This window comes from Condylostylus longicornis, unplaced genomic scaffold (genome assembly GCF_029603195.1).
Source record: "Condylostylus longicornis isolate FDR11 unplaced genomic scaffold, ASM2960319v2 ptg000055l, whole genome shotgun sequence".
Taxonomy (NCBI): Eukaryota; Metazoa; Arthropoda; class Insecta; order Diptera; family Dolichopodidae; genus Condylostylus; species Condylostylus longicornis.
The window spans coordinates 14,086,436-14,104,174 of record NW_026578024.1 but is presented as its reverse complement, the minus strand read 5'-3'; the positions used below and the strand labels follow the sequence as shown (position 1 = coordinate 14,104,174).

The 17,739-nt window shown below is 25.4% G+C and overlaps 3 protein-coding genes across 3 annotated transcripts; all 3 read left to right on the top strand.

The window, feature by feature from the left end:
• Positions 1–344: 344 nt before the first annotated feature.
• On the top strand, positions 345–3,080 carry LOC129612104 (probable cytochrome P450 9f2). Its single transcript, XM_055525608.1, has 4 exons — positions 345–632; positions 1,457–1,973; positions 2,035–2,677; positions 2,737–3,080. The coding sequence occupies exons 1-4, from the start codon at positions 427–429 to the stop codon at positions 2,901–2,903; spliced, it is 1,533 nt and encodes a 510-aa protein (XP_055381583.1). The 5' UTR covers positions 345–426; the 3' UTR covers positions 2,904–3,080.
• A 364-nt stretch (positions 3,081–3,444) lies between these two features.
• On the top strand, positions 3,445–8,557 carry LOC129612012 (uncharacterized). Its single transcript, XM_055525454.1, has 8 exons — positions 3,445–3,718; positions 4,285–4,795; positions 4,867–5,509; positions 5,577–5,740; positions 6,589–6,806; positions 7,093–7,603; positions 7,672–8,314; positions 8,388–8,557. The coding sequence occupies exons 1-8, from the start codon at positions 3,513–3,515 to the stop codon at positions 8,552–8,554; spliced, it is 3,063 nt and encodes a 1,020-aa protein (XP_055381429.1). The 5' UTR covers positions 3,445–3,512; the 3' UTR covers positions 8,555–8,557.
• Positions 8,558–10,638: 2,081 nt separating this feature from the next.
• Positions 10,639–17,205, top strand: LOC129612011 (uncharacterized). The gene is made up of 8 exons (XM_055525453.1): positions 10,639–10,872; positions 12,531–13,041; positions 13,132–13,774; positions 13,864–14,028; positions 14,518–14,773; positions 15,392–15,890; positions 15,956–16,598; positions 16,667–17,205. Exons 1-8 carry the CDS (start codon positions 10,667–10,669, stop codon positions 16,831–16,833), a joined length of 3,090 nt encoding a protein of 1,029 aa, XP_055381428.1. The 5' UTR covers positions 10,639–10,666; the 3' UTR covers positions 16,834–17,205.
• Positions 17,206–17,739: the final 534 nt, after the last annotated feature.

Sequence of the window (17,739 nt, the reverse complement as noted above, 5' to 3'; positions counted from 1 at the left end):
ATCTCGAGCAAAATCTTCATCATATTGTTCACACTATTAGACGAAAACATACTGGATTTTGACCTTTTACACTTTTGTAAAAAAAGAAAGTAAATACTGTAGACATTTTTCGAAATTCATAATATTGTAGATCAAAGAAAACCTTTATGTTTTTTGTAAGAACGTTTTTAAATTGACCCATACGCACACGTTTGTTCTCTTAATGTCCATGCCGATATTTTTCAGACCTAAATATCACCTTTATGTGTTTGTAATCAACTTGCTCTTGCATAATTTAATAGCATTTTTAACCTTAACAGTTAATACTCTTTTGAGCAAAGTTTAGTCAATTTAGATCTCTTGTTTGGGCATGTTGATGTTCATGTAGAAAATTATTAAAACATAATTTATAATAATATCATAGGAAAATAATTTTGTAAATCTAAAATGTGGTTAGAAATAATAATTATTATATTACTTATCATATTTTTAATTTATAAACGTTTAACATCAAAATTTGATTATTTTGAGAAATTGGGAATTCCATATGTTAAACCAAAAATTCTATTAGGTAGTTATCCTGGATCTATGTCAAAGAAACTATCTCTTCGCGAAGAATTTCTACGAAAAAATTTAGAATTCAAAAATCATAAGTAAGTATTTTGTTATTTTTATTATTTTTTTTTCATTTCACCTATTTTAAATTTATTTATGTAGCAGGTGCTTAAAATTCAATGAAAAAAATGCCAAATATGCATATGTAGGTACTTTCAGAGCTATTGGTTCATAAGTAACATTTGTACACATGTACGTAAACAAAACTCATTCTGATGTGTAACTTGTGATGTAAAACTTAGATCAGTAAATCTAGTTGATTATTCCAGAATTATGCGAAAATAAATGCCTATACCTTAACTTCTGAACAATCAAAATTTTTTCAAGTGGCAATTGATAAATTGTTATGACTAATGTCTTTAGATATGTTGTTCTTATGATGAAATTTGTATTAAATTTTTGGTTCTGTCATATGGATGAAGTTCAATTTTGCCAAATTAAAATAGTTTTTTTTTTATGTTAAGCTGCAAAATAAATCTTTTTCTTTCGCATGTGCCTTCGCAGTTGTTTAGGTGTTATGATTAATTTGTTTATGTTTGCCTGAGTTCAAAAAGGTAAATGAACTTTGAGAAATCTGTTTACATTAGAGCTTTTTCATTTACACGAATTTCCAATCTATGCAAATACATACATATGTATATACATATGTACACGCTTTTTAAAAAGCGCTCCTTATAAAAGTTACGAAAATATTTAAAAAATAGCAATTTCTTACTGAATTAAGTAAAATTGCGTAATACTTTTCAAATTTTAAGGCTAGTTCAAGAAGTGTATTTCAATTGTTACCGAATTATCAAATTTTCATATAAAACGCAATGTTGAGTAATTAGAAAAAAAATTACAATTTCCTTTTATATTACAGAGTTTATGGTGTTTTTGCTTTCGGAAGTGGTGATCCAATTTTTGTTATTAATGATTTGGAAATTTTAAAAAAAATTACAATAAAAGATTTTGATTACTTTAAAAATCATTTTAATTTTGTTGAACCAGAAGATGATCCACTTTTTAGAAAATCACTTTTTGCCATGAGCGATGAAAAATGGCATGATATGAGAATGACTTTAAGTCCAGCATTTACAAGAAGTAAAATGCGTTTAATGTTTCAGCTTATATTGGATATTTGTGAGAGAGCTGTTAAATATTTGGAGAACAGTATTAAAAACGATCCAAATTGCAAAGATGGTGTTAATTTTGAAATGAAAGATTTTTTTACATTATTTACAAATGACGCAATTGCATCAGTGGCATTTGGTTTAGATGTTAATTCTTTAGAGGATAATAATAATGAATTTTACAGAATGGGTAAAAATTGTATGACATTTTCAACATGGGACGTAATCAAATTTGTGATGTATGGTGCAAGTAAAAAAATTTTTCGGGTGTGTTTTAAAAATTTCGTTCAAAAAACAAAATCTAAATTTCAATTATTTTTTTTTATAGCTCCTCGGTTTGAAAGTTTTTAAAAAAGAATTTAGAGATTATTTTTATCGTTTAGTTGTGGATGCAATGAAATACCGTAAAGAAAATAATATTGTTCGACAAGATATGATTAATATGCTAATGGAAGCGCAATCAAATCCAGAAAAACCACATAATCGTGAATGGACAAATGAAGAATTAGTTGCACAATGTTTTATATTTCTATTTGCTGGATTAGAATCTGTTGCTACAACTTTATGTTTTGCAACTCAAGAGTTAATTGAACATCCTGATATACAAGAAAAATTACATCAAGAAGTTGATTCAGTAAATGAGGAATTAGATGGAAAACCATTAACTTATGAAGCATTACAAAAAATGAAATATATGGAAATGTTCATATCTGAAGTTTTAAGAAAATGGCCACCATTTACACAATCTGATCGTATAGTTACTAAACCATATAAAATAGAAGTTGATGGCATCGAATTAAATTTAAAAGTTGATGACATTATTTGGATACCAATAGTTGGTTTGCATATGAATGAAGAAAATTTTCCTGATCCATATAAATTTGATCCAGAACGATTTGATGATGAGAATAAGCCAAAAATAAAACAAATGTCTTATGGACCATTCGGGTTTGGACCTAGAGCGTGCATTGGTAAGTCATACTTTAGCATACTGATTTGCATATAAATAATTTTTCTATTTTGTATCTAGGATCAAGATTAGCATTACTAGAATGTAAAGCAATATTGTTTCATATATTAACAAATTTTGAGCTTGTTATGTCAGAGAAAACCCAAATGCCAATTGAATTAGAACCTGTTAGCTTTCCAGTTTCAATAAAGGGTGGATTTTGGTTAAAAATGATGCCAAGAAAATGAAAATACGAGTATTTTTAAATTTTGAATAAGTTGGTGTAGTCGCAAACTTTTATTTTTTGTGATGCTTTGAGTATTTTAATGCATATTTTATTATGTAAAATAACAAACTATATCCCTAGTTCTATTTAATTAACAATTAATTTTTTAAATACGTAAACTCATTTATAATATTAACAAATACATTTTATATTTTTATGAAAAACTACATGTTTTATTCTAAGTCAAAGTACGCTATAAATTAACGAAAAAATACTTGAACGGCAAAACACCTATACTCACTTTGAGTTGCTTCTGTTATTATTGCAAATTTTTTCCCTGTTCAAATTAAAAACTAGTATGAGTACGAGGAACATGTAGAAAAAATTATAATTTCAAGTAAGCTTTAATAAATAAACAATATAATAAAAATTTATATTCTCTTACGTAAAATAATCGATCTTTACTACTACATGAATTTTGCGCAAGTCTAAAGAGTAAATTTTATAAACGATTCATATAAATATTAGTAACAATTGTAAAATTAAGATCAGTTAAATAGGTGGATGGTAGTGAGATTTACAACATTTTTCAAAAATTTTCTTAATCGCCTATATTGAATAAAATACGAAAATGTGGTTAGAAATAAGTATAGCTGCTTTAATTATTGGCTATATCATTTACAAACTGTTAACATCTAAATTTGATCATTTTGAAAAGTTGGGAATTCCTTATGTTAAGCCAATAATATTAATAGGAAGCATTTATGGATTTGTATTTAAAAAGGAATCTTTTCGTGAAGAATTTCTTAGGAAATACAAAGAATTTAAAGATGAAAAGTAAGTATTGAATTTTATAATAAATTTAAGTTACATTTTTAAGTTTTGATTATCTTATACATTTACTTTATATGCTATAAAGTAAATAATGATAATATAAGAGAAACATATTGTGTATACATACATATATAAAGTACGAGAATAGAAATGAAAAGTTTCTCTCAATCCGAATACAATATGTTTTATCGCAAATATTTTTGTATACCAATACCTAGGACAGAGTTTGATAATTTGGTCTTAGGAATATTAGGGTTTTATATTCAAGCGAATATTGGCATTAAAATGTAAAATTTTACGTTAAAATTAACATTGATAACACAATTAAAAAAATATTCTTTAATTAATTTATTGATTACTTTGTTATCAATATTTAATAAAATATAATAAAAGCCTCTGTAGATAAATAATGTTTATTTACAAGGGAGATTTTCAAAATATTGGAATTACTGCAATAAAGATAAAAATTTTAAGAAAATAATTGAAAATTTAAAAATTTAAGACCTATTTTAAAAATATTAAATATAGTAATAAGAAAAATTATTGTACAAATTCTTACTTATATATAGAGCTTTTGGGATATTTGAAGGAAGTGATCCAGTTTTGGTCATTAACGACTTAGAATTATTGAAAAAAATCACTGTCAAAGATTTTGAATATTTTAAAAATCATAAATCATTTACCGATGCCGAAGATGATCCACTTTTCGGAAATTCATTATTACAATTGAATGATGATAAATGGCATGATATGAGAACAACTTTAAGTCCAGTATTTACAGGAAGGAAAATGCGTTTAATGTTTCAACTTATATTGGATATATGTGAAAGAGCCGTCAAATTTTTGGATATTAATATAAAAAATAAATCAAATTCAAATGAAGGTGTTGATTTCGAAATGAAAGATTTTTTTACATTATATACAAATGATGCTATTGCATCGACAGCATTTGGTTTAGATGTTAATTCTTTAGAAGATAATAATAATCAATTTTATAGGATGGGAAAACAAATGATATCATTTCCTTTAACAGAAATGTTAAAATTTCTTTTATATAATACATTTAAAAAAATTTTCCGGGTTTGTTTATTATTTTAACAAAATTTATTTCTGTTTTTCATAATCAGTAATGCTTTTTTTTATTTTTATAGTTCTGTGGAATTAAGATGTCCAGAAATACTTTTAATAATTATTTTTATAAATTGGTAGTTGATGCAATGAAATATCGTAAAGAAAATAATATTGTACGCCAGGATATGATTCATATGTTAATGGAAGCTCAATCAAATCCAGATAAATCACATGATCGTAAATGGACAAATGAAGAATTAGTTGCACAATGTTTTATTTTCTTATTTGCTGGTTTAGAATCAGTTTCGACAACACTTTGCTTTGCTACACAAGAATTAATTGAAAATCAAGATGTACAAGAAAAATTACGTCAAGAAATTGATTTGGTAAATGAAAAATTAAATGGTGGTCCATTAACATACGAAATATTAAATGAAATGAAATATATGGATATGTTTATGTCAGAAGTTTTAAGAATATGGCCACCATTTATTCAAACTGATCGCATATGTACAAAACCATATAAAATTGATGAAGATAATTTAAAAGTAAATTTAGAAGTTAATGATATTGTTTGGATACCAATAGTTGGTTTACATTTAAATGAAGAACATTTTTCAAATCCATTAAAATTTGATCCAGAAAGATTTAATGATGAAAATAAATCGAATATTAAACAAATGTCTTATGTGCCATTTGGTTACGGACCTAGAATATGCATTGGTAATTTTAATGCTTTCGTTTAATATCTAATTAAGTTTTGGTTTTTAATTTGTTGAAATAATTTTAGGATCAAGATTAGCTTTATTGGAATGTAAAGCAATTTTATTTTATATTCTAAAATCTTTTAAACTTGATGTATCAGTGAAGACTAATATACCTGTTAAATTGGCACCAGTTGGTTTTCCAGTTTTAGTTCAAGATGGATTTTGGTTAAAAATGATACCAAGAAAATAAAAGAATTTGTAAAAATTTATTAATCTAATTTATTGTTTATGATGTTAAATTATTTTGTTTCCTGTCTTTGGTTACCTTGATTGAGCAACGTTTTAGTAATGGTAGCCTTATAACTTTATAGTACGTAATTAAGTAATACTTTGTGGCATGTGCTCAATACATACTTTTAATTAATATCAATGCTGTAGTATAGTGAGAGCTTAATTGCTGCAACTTGATGAAAATATTGATCATGGTTCGTTCACCGACCCATGACTATTTTTAAGGAAAATTTTGAGATAAAATTTTTTCGTTTTGTATAAACTTAATATGTTTTAACAAGCAAAACTTAAACACCTACCAGAAGATACCGTAGGCGTAGGCAATTGACGGTATTAGACGTTGCTAGAGTTTTAAAATTACAGCTGTAAAATTTTTTTTTTTTTGGGGTATAATTGTATAACAAAATTCATTTCAATTTTCGGAAAAGCTCTTTAAACATACACCAATATATTTATATAATCTTAAGGACAGTGTGTACAAATGTAATATGAGTGCTTATTTAAACATGGAGAAAATTTAAAAATTTGAAAACATTTCTGACTCTTAATTAAATATTGTTAAAAATACACACATACACACTAAAAGTACATGTGTACATACATACATACATACATACATATATGATATAATAAATTTAATTTTTGAACTGATTAACGAAAAGCTTTACAAAAGCATTTAAAATATGCCGCTATTATTCCATTTAAGCAATAATAATTACACTTCATATAATTTCAATTTTAGTCTAATATTGGCAAAGATCTCGCAACGAGTATTGCAAATATTCCCGCAAATAATTAATATAGAGAAAACAAAAAATGTTGTTGGAAATAAGTATCGCAATCGCTATCATCAGTTTTCTGAGTTATAAATGGTTAACTGCTAAGTTTGATCATTTTGAAAAACTCGGTATACCGTACGTAAAGCCGGTGGTATTACTTGGAAGCTTTACTGGAATGGTGTTTAAAAGAGAATCATTTAGGGAAGAGTTCCTGAGGAAATATGAGCCTTTTAAAAATGAAAAGTAAGTTATTGTAAAAATGTGAGTAAAAAATTATTCATGTAGTTCGATAATATGTAAAAATTAAGCTTAATTATTTTGTATTATAATAGTTTTGTATAAATTTTAAATATTATATTTTCAAAACCAATTTAATAATTATAATAATAATTAAACTGTTATACATAATATTATAGTATAACTGTTATACATGTTACACTGTTCTTTTAGTAAAAAAATGTAGGCATATAGGCAAATTTCGTGCTCCATTTTGGAAACTTCAGAATTTGATTATAATATATATTTTCAGAATTTACGGTGTATTTGAGGGAAGAGACCCAATGTACGTAGTTAACGATTTAGAATTATTAAAAAAAATTACCATCAAAGATTTTGAGCATTTTAGAAACCATAAAGGTTTTGTTGAAGCTGAAGATGATCCCCTTTTTGGCCATTCTTTGTTTTCGATGAAAGATGATAAATGGCATGATATGAGGACAACTTTAAGTCCGGCATTTACAGGAAGGAAAATGCGTTTAATGCTTCAACTCATATTGGAAACATGTGAAAAAGCTGTAAAACATTTAGAAAGTAATATTAAAAGCAAACCAAATCCGAAAGACGGTATTGAGTTCGAAATGAAAGAGTTTTTTTCACGATTTACAAATGATGCAATTGCATCGGTGGCATTTGGTTTAGAAGTTAATTCATTAGAAGATGAGAATAATCAATTTTATGAAAAGAGCAAAAAGATAGCATCAATATCAGCAATTGAAATGATAAAACTCGTGCTATACAATATGATGAAAAAAGTTTTTCGGGTTTGTGACTTTGATTTAGATATAAAAAATACAATAGAATAATTAATTTCTTTTTCTTTTATTTGTAGCTTTTCAAGATTAAAATGCTAAATGAGGAATTTAATAATTATTTTTATAGATTAGTTGTCGATGCAATGAAATATCGAAAAGAAAATAATATTATAAGAAATGATATGATTAATATGTTAATGGAAGCTCAATTAAATCCAGAAAAATCTCATGATCGTGAATGGACAAATGAAGAATTAGTTGCACAATGTTTTATTTTCTTATTTGCTGGGTTAGAATCAGTTTCGACAACATTATGTTTTGCAACACAAGAATTAATTGAAAATCTGGATATACAGCAAAGGTTAAGAGAAGAAATTGATTTAGTTAATGAAAAATTAAATGGTGGTCCATTAACTTATGAAACATTAAAAGAAATGAAATATATGGAAATGGTACTTTCAGAAGTATTAAGAAAATGGTCACCATCTATAATTTCTGATCGTATATGTACAAAAGAATATAAAATTGATGAAGATGATATTAAATTGAATTTAAATGTTGGTGATGCAATATGGTTACCAGTTGTAGGATTACATTTAAATGATCAACATTTTCCGGAACCATATAAATTTGATCCAGAACGATTTAGTGAGGAGAATAAAGGAAATATAAAACCAATGTCTTATGCACCATTTGGATTTGGTCCTCGAGGATGCATTGGTAAATTCATTTTATAAATATTGTTTTTTTTTTTCAATTATAAATTGATAAAAAAAAATGCATACTTTTGTAGCATCAAGATTGGCATTGATGGAATGTAAAGCAATTCTATTTTATATTTTAACAAATTTTGAGCTTTGTGTTAGTAAGAAAACGAAAATTCCTGTTGAATTAGAATCAGTCAGCTTTACTGTATCAGCAAAAGGTGGATTTTGGTTGAAAATGATACCAAGAAAATGAAAAAAATTTACATACATGCGTATATTTGCTCTTATTTGAAATGTGCTGTTGTTTTTTTTTTCTGTTGTAAATACATTTTTTTGTGAAAATAAACATGTTACACATAGTTTTGTTACTTACGAAATAATGATATTTAAAGAACAATAGAAGATATAAAGAAGGAATACTACGTATATGAGCATTTAGGTATTAAAAATTAAATAGACGTATATAATTATAATTTATAGCAAATTCTTTGAATTTCAATTAGTTAGCCAGTTTAAAGCTAGTGAAAAATTAAGTTTTCACCGACAATAACTTTCCCAAAACCGCGTATAGTTTAAGTTTCGTAATATATTGAAATAGAACTTAGAACTGAGAATAGGTTTAATTTCTGTAAATTTACTTGAAAATTTCAACTACCTTTAAGTTTTTGTTACTACCAGTAGATATTAAATTTGTACAATTATGGTAACAGTGTACGGTGACTACGTACTTATAAGGATCTATTTCATTCCTATTTATTTACATCACCACTTTCAATTAATAATGAAATAATAAAAATTAGTGAAAATTACTTTATTTATTACTTTATCAATTTGTCTCTAATTATTTGAAATTGATAACAATCCGTACAACTGTTTAATGATAAGAAATAAAACAAAAATTTTTATTAATAAAGTTGGGTCAAACCAATGGTTTGTATTGTAGCACTTTTCCCTTTAACAAGTGAAAATTCTGCTTTTAAATACAGTCTATGTGTACCTATCAAACTATTAAAATTATTTTCATTCATATATAAAACTATTTCTAGGATTGCATATATTTAGGATGAACAATTTATGCAGTCTTTGAAATAAAGCAAAAATTAATATAAAAATGGGTTAACATAATGCTCGATTTTAAGGGTTAGTTGTGTGAGTTAAGAAAAATAATTATATTTTTTTAATTCATGGAATTTACCGTTAGCTTTTTGCGTTTATAAAAATTTGAAAAAACTTGCGGTTTCGGAAATATAAGGCATCAAAAATTCAAATTTTACGAATTTCAAGAGGCGATAGCTTGAGAGGGGGTGGAGATGGAAAAAAATTTTCTTCTAACGAAATAAACTATTTGTTAATGTCTAAAAGGCCCTAAAATTTCAAAGCTCTACATTATGGGGTCTAGAAGAAAAACGACATCAAAAATTTGGAAAAAAAGAACTTTAGATAACGGTAAATTTGAACGGCCATTTTGTTTTTTTAAAATTTAACTACAGTATACCGCGCTAGGGGAAGCAAGCCACTGCCTTTCTGCGTTTGAAAAATTTTAAAAATGCTTATAGTTTCATTGCAACAAATATTTAAAAAAGGCCATTTTTAGGGCTTTGGGGGGGTATAACTTCTAGAGAGGTAAAAATTTTGTTCTACGGGAATAAGTTTTTAGTGAAGATCTATGTACGTATGAAATTTCAGCTTTCTATCTTCAAGGGTGTAGAAGTTTTGTAAACAAAAAAAGTGTCCACGGACGGACGGACGGACGGACGGACGGACGGACGGACAGAGTGAAACTAATAAGCACTTTTTTCAAAAATTTTTTTGGAAAAGTGCTAAAAAGTAAATACAACAATGTCAATTATTCCACTAGTATTATTATTTTTGAAAATTTTCAATTTATAAATTAAAAATTTTTGAGACACATACAATAGGATAAAAATATACGTACTTCCGTATTATCAACAATCACGCTTATTTCGTTATTATTATATAAAAGCAAATCTCACTTCTCGATAATTCTCGTACGCATTACTTACTGCTCAATACGACAATGCGTCTAGTAAGTGAGATAATAAAAACTTTTAATTTTCATTTGGTGTAAATTATTAAAATATGTAAAAAATAATTTATTATGTTACGTTGTACAAACAAACATTTGATTTACAAGCTTTTAATAAGAAAAGCTTTTTTACGACAAATCAATTAAGAAAAATCACTTTTTATATTTCAGAGCACTGTTCAGTTAGCTTGTTGAATTAGAAGTGTTAAGACTTAAATCGTAACAGTAATAAGTCAAAATTTTATCTTTATTAAAAATAATTTAAAAGAAGAAATAAATAGTGCTAATATACATATATAAAAGCAAATCTAATAAAACATGATAATTGAATTAAGTATCGGAATTATAATTATTGCCATTTTAATTTATAAATGGTTAACATCGAATTTCAATTATTTTGAAAAATTAGGAATCCCATATATAAAACCAATCATTATTATGGGAAGTTTCTCTGGTTTTCTATTTAAAAGAGAATCTTTACGTGAAGAATTTTTAAGAAAATATAATGATTTTAAACATTTGAAGTAAGTTTCGGGCTACTGCCAATTTAATTCAAAACTATATTGATTTTTATTTAACAGTTTTATTGGACTTAACAGTTTTAACACAAATATACTGCATTGTTATGACAGTGTTTTCAAAAAGCAATGCGATTAAAATTGTTCAATATTCAAAATAAATAAACTTTTTATAGTAATATTTTTATAGACTCTTACTGTTATTGGTAATGCATTGTGCGTATATGTATACTTTAGAAAAAAAAAGTCTACAAACTTGATTTAAAAAGTATTGAACTTGATAAAATAACTTGATTTTAAGAACATTTCCAACGAAATTAGAAAAAATATTCTTATAAGTTTAATTTTGTTTGTCCGTCCAAATAGTCGTAAAATAATATGTTTTTGTTTTTAATTTATATTGTGTCAATTTTGCAATTTAATATTTTGTAAAATTTATAGAGATCTTGAAGTATAGTGATTTATGTATTATATCGATGTTTCGCCTACCCTGGAGATTCCATTCTAATGCTTGCTTGACTATGGTCTGTTCTGGTCTCCTAAATATGTAATCTATCCGTCTACATTTTTTCTTATTTGATTTTCTATCTTATTCTATATACATAGAACCCATAGGTCGCTGTTTCTAATGGGCCAGAATGTTCGGCATATAATGCGAAGAACTTATTTGTGAAGACCTGCATTCTGTTAATATTTTTTTTTTGTCCATGAGCTAAGTTTCATTGCCGTACAACATTTTTGAATTGACGTTCCTAGAAAGTTGTGTTTTACTAAGGAAAAATAGCATACCTATAAACAAATCTCTTAAAAATGACAAAATGACCATAGAAATTAAAAATTATAAAAACCAACAAATTTTCTGATTTTATTCCATTAATTATATTAAAAAATTTTCGTTCTCTTGCCAAAAAGTATCTTATTATTATTTCTCACTTACTTGTTAAAGAAACAAACATTAACACAAATATTTTTCAAGTGGTCTATTGTTCAGAACATCTAATAAGTTATAATCAGTTAGATGTCAACAACAATTTTAAAATTTAAAAATAAATTTTAATTACTTATTATTCTAATATAATTGTTGATTAAACTTTGACTACTTAAGTTCAAGATAAATAATAAAAGCAATAAGATTTTTCATATAATTTTATAAAATAAAAAAAAAGTTATTTCAAGTTATTAATTTCTGATAAGTTACGGAGATAAAATGTGTGAATTATATATGTACATATGTATGTACATATCTCATATCTCTCTCTCTCTCAACTAAAAAACTCTCAAGATAAAGTATTAATCTGTTGCCGATTTCATGCACATACATACTAGAATTAATTCAGACCGTAAATTCGTAATAATATAATTAATTAGATGTATAAGCTCTGCTACCTTTATGAAAATTTTCGTTAATAATAGTAGGGTTCCTCGAGACAAACAGTTCGAGGAAAAAATTTTCATTATGATTTGTAAAAGTTGTTCTAATCAAAATTTGATTCCAAAACTCTAAGATATGATTTAGAATTTTTATAATATTTCAATTATTTGTATGAATTTATTATAATATAGTAGAAGCTTAATCTATATAATTAAAAAGTAATTTATTTTAAAAAAGTATTTTATTTTTATTTATTAAAGTAATAACTGCCTTCCCTAAATTTTCCTTTCAGAGTTTTTGGTGTTTTTGACGGACATCGTCCGGTTTTAGTAATCAACGATTTAGATTTATTAAAAAAAATTACAATTAAAGATTTTGAATATTTTAAAAATCATAAAAGTTTTGTTGATCCTGAAGATGATCCAATATCAGGAAATTCATTATTTGCACTTAAAAATGATAAATGGCATGATATGAGAATAACCTTAAGTCCAGCATTTACTGGTAGTAAAATGCGTTTAATGTTTCAACTCATTTTAGATGTTTGCAATAAAGCTGTTGAATATTTAGAAATAAATGCTAAAGAAAATTTAAAATCAGACGGAGGCTTTGAATTTGAAATGAAAAAATTCTTCACTTTATGTACTAATGATGCAATTGCATCAACAGCTTTCGGTTTAGAAGTAAATTCATTAAAAGATAAAAATAATGAATTTTATAAAATGGGACAAAAATTTGTTACGTTCTCTACTTTAGATATTATTAAATTTGTTGTTTATGATACATTTAAAACAGCATGTAAGGCAAGTGTTTATAATTTAAATTTAATATTAAAGCACTAATTTGGTTTTAATTATATGCACATTTTAATACGAGTATTTTGTAATTGATAGTTATTTGGATTTAAACCAGTTGATCAAGCATTTAATAATTATTTTTATCGTTTGGTTGTTGATGCAATGAAATATCGTAAAGAAAATAATATTATTAGGCAAGATATGATTAATATGTTAATGGAAGCTCAATCAAATCCAGAAAAATCACATAATCGTGAATGGACTAATGAAGAATTAGTAGCACAATGTTCAATATTTCTTTTCGCCGGATTAGAATCAGTTTCAACTACATTATGTTTTGCAACACAAGAATTAATTGAACATCCTGATGTTCAAGAAAGATTAAGAGAAGAAATTGATTCTGTTAATGAAAAATTAAATGGTGGTCCATTAACTTATGAAATATTAAAAGAAATGAAATATATGGAAATGGTTGTTTCAGAGGTATTAAGAAAATGGCCACCATTTATACAATCTGATCGTGTATGCACAAAACCTTATGAAATAGATGAAGATGATTTAAAATTAAAATTAAATGTTGATGATGTAATATGGATACCAATAGCTGGTATACAAATGAATGAAAATAATTTTGAAAATCCAACAAAATTTGATCCAGAAAGATTTAATGATGAAAATAAATCAAATTTAAAACAAATGTCTTTTTCTGCTTTTGGTTATGGACCAAGAATATGTATTGGTGAGTTTTATTATCTAAAATGTTTAAAATATCAATTATATTGTGTATTCAAAATTATAAAATATAATTAAATTATTTTTGGATTTTAGGATCAAGATTAGCTCTTTTAGAATGCAAAGCACTTCTATTTTATATTTTGAAAAATTTCAAGCTTGAACCATGTAAGAAAACAAAAATTCCAGTTGAATTGGATCCTATAAATTTTCCGGTCACAGTTAAAGGTGGATTTTGGTTGAAAATGATACCAAGAAATTGATTTATATTATTTACAGTTAAGAAATTTTTTACAATTAATAATTAAAAAAATAATTGGATAATTTGAATATTTGTTACCAATTTTATATTAAACAAAAATTTATAGGCTTTAATATTAAGGGTTTTTTATATTATATGTAAATATACTCCATGTAGGTTGTAAATTGTATTTTTATTTACAATTCTTACATTAGCATAGTTAGTAAACAATATTTTTTCAACATTAAGTTCTTAAAGTAAAGTAAATTTGAAATTTTTGTGTTCATTGTTTACAAAAAAACAAGTAAAAAAGCTTTACACTTGGCGCAAAACTTTTGCTATTGCTAATATTATTATTCCTATCTTCTCAACAATCAATTGATTCAAAAATCAAGAGGTGTCTGTACATATGTATGTACATAAAATGTAGATATGTAGTAAACAGATACATACGTACATATGTATATGAAATTAAAATGATTTCATTCAGTCGTATCAAAATTATTCAGTCGTATCAAAATTGTTACGCTGTTTGTATTGCGAATTATATCGGAATAAAATGATTTTCGAAATAATTGTTGGTGTTTTAATTATTGTTTTCTTAATTTATAAATGGTTAACATTAAATTATGAATATTTTGAAAAATTAGGAATTCCATATGTAAAACCAAAAATATTTATGGGAAGTTTTTATGGATTTGTATTTAAAAAAGAATCTTTTCGTGATGAATTCCTTAGAACGTATAACGATTTCAAAAATTATAAGTAAGTATAAATGAGCACGTACAAATGATTTGTAAATATGTACATACATACATGTGTACGAGTATGTGTATATTGAATATCGTATTGAAGTGTGAATATAGGGATTATATAAATTAATATGGAAAATAAAACATATGTTTGTTAATTGTACGAAATTATAAGCATTATATATAGCAATAGTAGCTATAAATAAAAATTATAAAATTGGGATCTCCATTAAGTCTCTCTGGCATGCGTTTGGATATTATTATTACTAACCTTGGGAAATATAATTGTTTCTTTTAAATTTATTTACAAATTTTCAATATATTGAAAAAAAAATATGTTTAATGCCGGCATGTTTTTTTGAAATTCTTTTGATTCAACGTGCAAAATTCATAAAATTTTGAATTTTTTGTAGATCTGATCAACCGATTCCTGTTTACATGAGTATATTTTTTTTCTTGAAATTTGAACGCAAAAGTGCTATTTCTGAAAATTTAATGAATGTCCTAAATATTTTTATATTAATTACATATGTATATGTACATATTCCGATCATGCGATTTATTTTAAATTGTTTATATAATACGATCAAATGTTGTTTGTGTATTTAATTTTCTATATTCGTTTTTGCAGAGTCTATGGCGCATTTGAAGGCAGAAATCCCATTTATATTATTAATGATTTAAATTTGTTAAAAAAAATCACTATTAAAGATTTCGAACATTTTAAGAATCGTCGAGATCTTGTTGATCCAGAAGATGATCCACTATTTGGTAGTGCAATATCAGCTATGAAAGATGATAAATGGCATGATATGAGAGTAACATTAAGTCCAGCATTTACAGGAAATAAAATGCGTTTAATGTTCCAACTTATATTAGATATATCTGAAAGAGCTGTAAATTATTTGAAAATGCAAGTTAATACAAAAGATGGTATTGAATTTGAAATGAAAAATTTTTTTACTTTATATACAACTGATGCGATTGCATCTACAGCTTTTGGTTTAGAAGTGAATTCATTAAAAGAAAAAGATAATGAATTTTATAAAATGGGACAAAGATTTATAAATTTTTCAACTGTGGATATTATTAAATTCATGATATATTCAACTTTTAAAAGAATATGCAAGGTTTGCTAAATTTTGGGTAATTATTAATTTTTTTTACAATTTAGAAATTGTTTTTGTTTTTTAAGATTATTCGATTTAAACCAATGAATCAGACTTTTTATGAATATTTTTCTCGTCTTGTTCTTGATTCAATGAAATATCGTAAAGAAAATAATATTGTACGTCAGGATATGATTAATATGTTAATGGAAGCTCAATCAAATCCAGAAAAATCACATAATCGCAAATGGACAGACGAAGAATTAGTTGCACAATGTTCAATATTTCTTTTTGCCGGATTAGAATCAGTTTCAACTACATTATGTTTTTCAATACAAGAATTAGTTGAAAATCAAGATGTTCAAGAGAAATTACGTAAAGAAATCGATGCAGTTAATGAAGAATTAAATGGTGAACCAATAACATATGAAAAATTAAAAAGTATGAAATATATGGATATGTTTTTATCAGAAGTATTAAGAAAATGGCCACCATTTATACAATCTGATCGTGTATGTACAAAACCATATGAAATAGATGAAGATGATTTAAAGTTACAAATAAATGTTGGTGATGTGATATGGATACCAATTGTTGGTATACAAATGAATGAAAATAATTTTGAAAATCCATTAAAATTTGATCCAGAAAGATTTAATGATGAGAATAAATCATATATGGATCCAATGTCTTTTGTATCGTTTGGACATGGTCCTAGAATATGTATTGGTATGGTATTGAAGAATCTATATGTAGTTAATAAATTTAATATATATTTTTTTTATCTATTTTTTTAGGATCTCGTCTCGCTCTAATTGAATGTAAAGCGCTTTTATTTAACATCTTATCAAATTTTAAACTTAATGTATGCCAAAAAACAAAAATTCCAGTTGAATTGGAACCGATTAATTTTCCGGTTACTGTTAAAGGAGGATTTTGGGTTCAAATTGTGCCCCGCAAATAAATTCTATACACATTTGTAAGACAACTATCAACCGTTTACTGTAGCTAATCACTTAAAAAATTTCATTTTTTGTACATTATTCAACTTTTTCCCCCAAAATCTTATTTTTTTTATTGTATCGGTTTTATCAGAATGATTTCATCTTTTGGCATTTCAAAAACGACTACGAGTATAATAAATAAGGACTTGAAGTATTTAAAATTTCAATAAGATGAAATATTTTTAAGGAGTAATTTTGTGCGTTTTACTTTTATTTCGTTAAAGCTATTATACAATTTGATTGTCATTGTTGTTATCTTGAAGTAATAAATATACTTATGTATGTATGTACCTATATTGTATAGAAAATAACATTTTTGTAATTATAATAAATTTTTATTACACTAATTTTGGTATTTTATTTTTTTGCATGTTTTTATCTTAATTTTAACACAATATTATACAAGGAAGTTCTGTTTATAAAAATCTTGTGAAAATTATCAAATAAAATCAAAACATTAAAAATATCTCCATTAATTTACATAATAAATATAAAACCGTATTGTATATAAAGTGTTACTATTGTTGTGAATGTGTTGTGAATGTGTACTTAATATGTTAGTGTATAAATGTCTGTGTAGTCAAGTTCCTTAATAAATTTTTGTAAAAAATGTTTCGGAAAAATATATTTATGCAAATTTTTTGTTGCTATTTTTGTTCTTAATTTTTATTATGTTTTAGCATTTGTTAATTCTAAATTGACCGAAAATCTAATAATATATGTTTACATTTATTTATAGACATAATGTATGTAAAAAATTTTGTTAATATTTAAGTACGTGTGTACAAACGATTAGTCCTATAAATATTTTTAAGCAGATTTCCAGTGAAATTTAAAAAATGCTGATTAAAAGCTGTGATTTCCGT

Bases quoted from the DNA above. Each gene is read 5' to 3' on its own strand.
- LOC129612104 (XM_055525608.1), top strand. From the start codon at position 427: ATGTGGTTAGAAATAATAATTATTATATTACTTATCATATTTTTAATT. The intron at 633-1,456 runs GTAAGTATTTTG...TTTATATTACAG, and splicing joins TTAGAATTCAAAAATCATAA to AGTTTATGGTGTTTTTGCTT. The intron at 2,678-2,736 runs GTAAGTCATACT...TTTTGTATCTAG, and splicing joins TGGACCTAGAGCGTGCATTG to GATCAAGATTAGCATTACTA.
- LOC129612012 (XM_055525454.1), top strand. From the start codon at position 3,513: ATGTGGTTAGAAATAAGTATAGCTGCTTTAATTATTGGCTATATCATT. The intron at 5,741-6,588 runs TAAAAGAATTTG...TAATTAATATAG, and splicing joins TAAAAATGATACCAAGAAAA to AGAAAACAAAAAATGTTGTT. The intron at 6,807-7,092 runs GTAAGTTATTGT...ATATATTTTCAG, and splicing joins GAGCCTTTTAAAAATGAAAA to AATTTACGGTGTATTTGAGG.
- LOC129612011 (XM_055525453.1), top strand. From the start codon at position 10,667: ATGATAATTGAATTAAGTATCGGAATTATAATTATTGCCATTTTAATT. The intron at 10,873-12,530 runs GTAAGTTTCGGG...TTTTCCTTTCAG, and splicing joins AATGATTTTAAACATTTGAA to AGTTTTTGGTGTTTTTGACG. The intron at 13,042-13,131 runs GCAAGTGTTTAT...TGTAATTGATAG, and splicing joins CATTTAAAACAGCATGTAAG to TTATTTGGATTTAAACCAGT.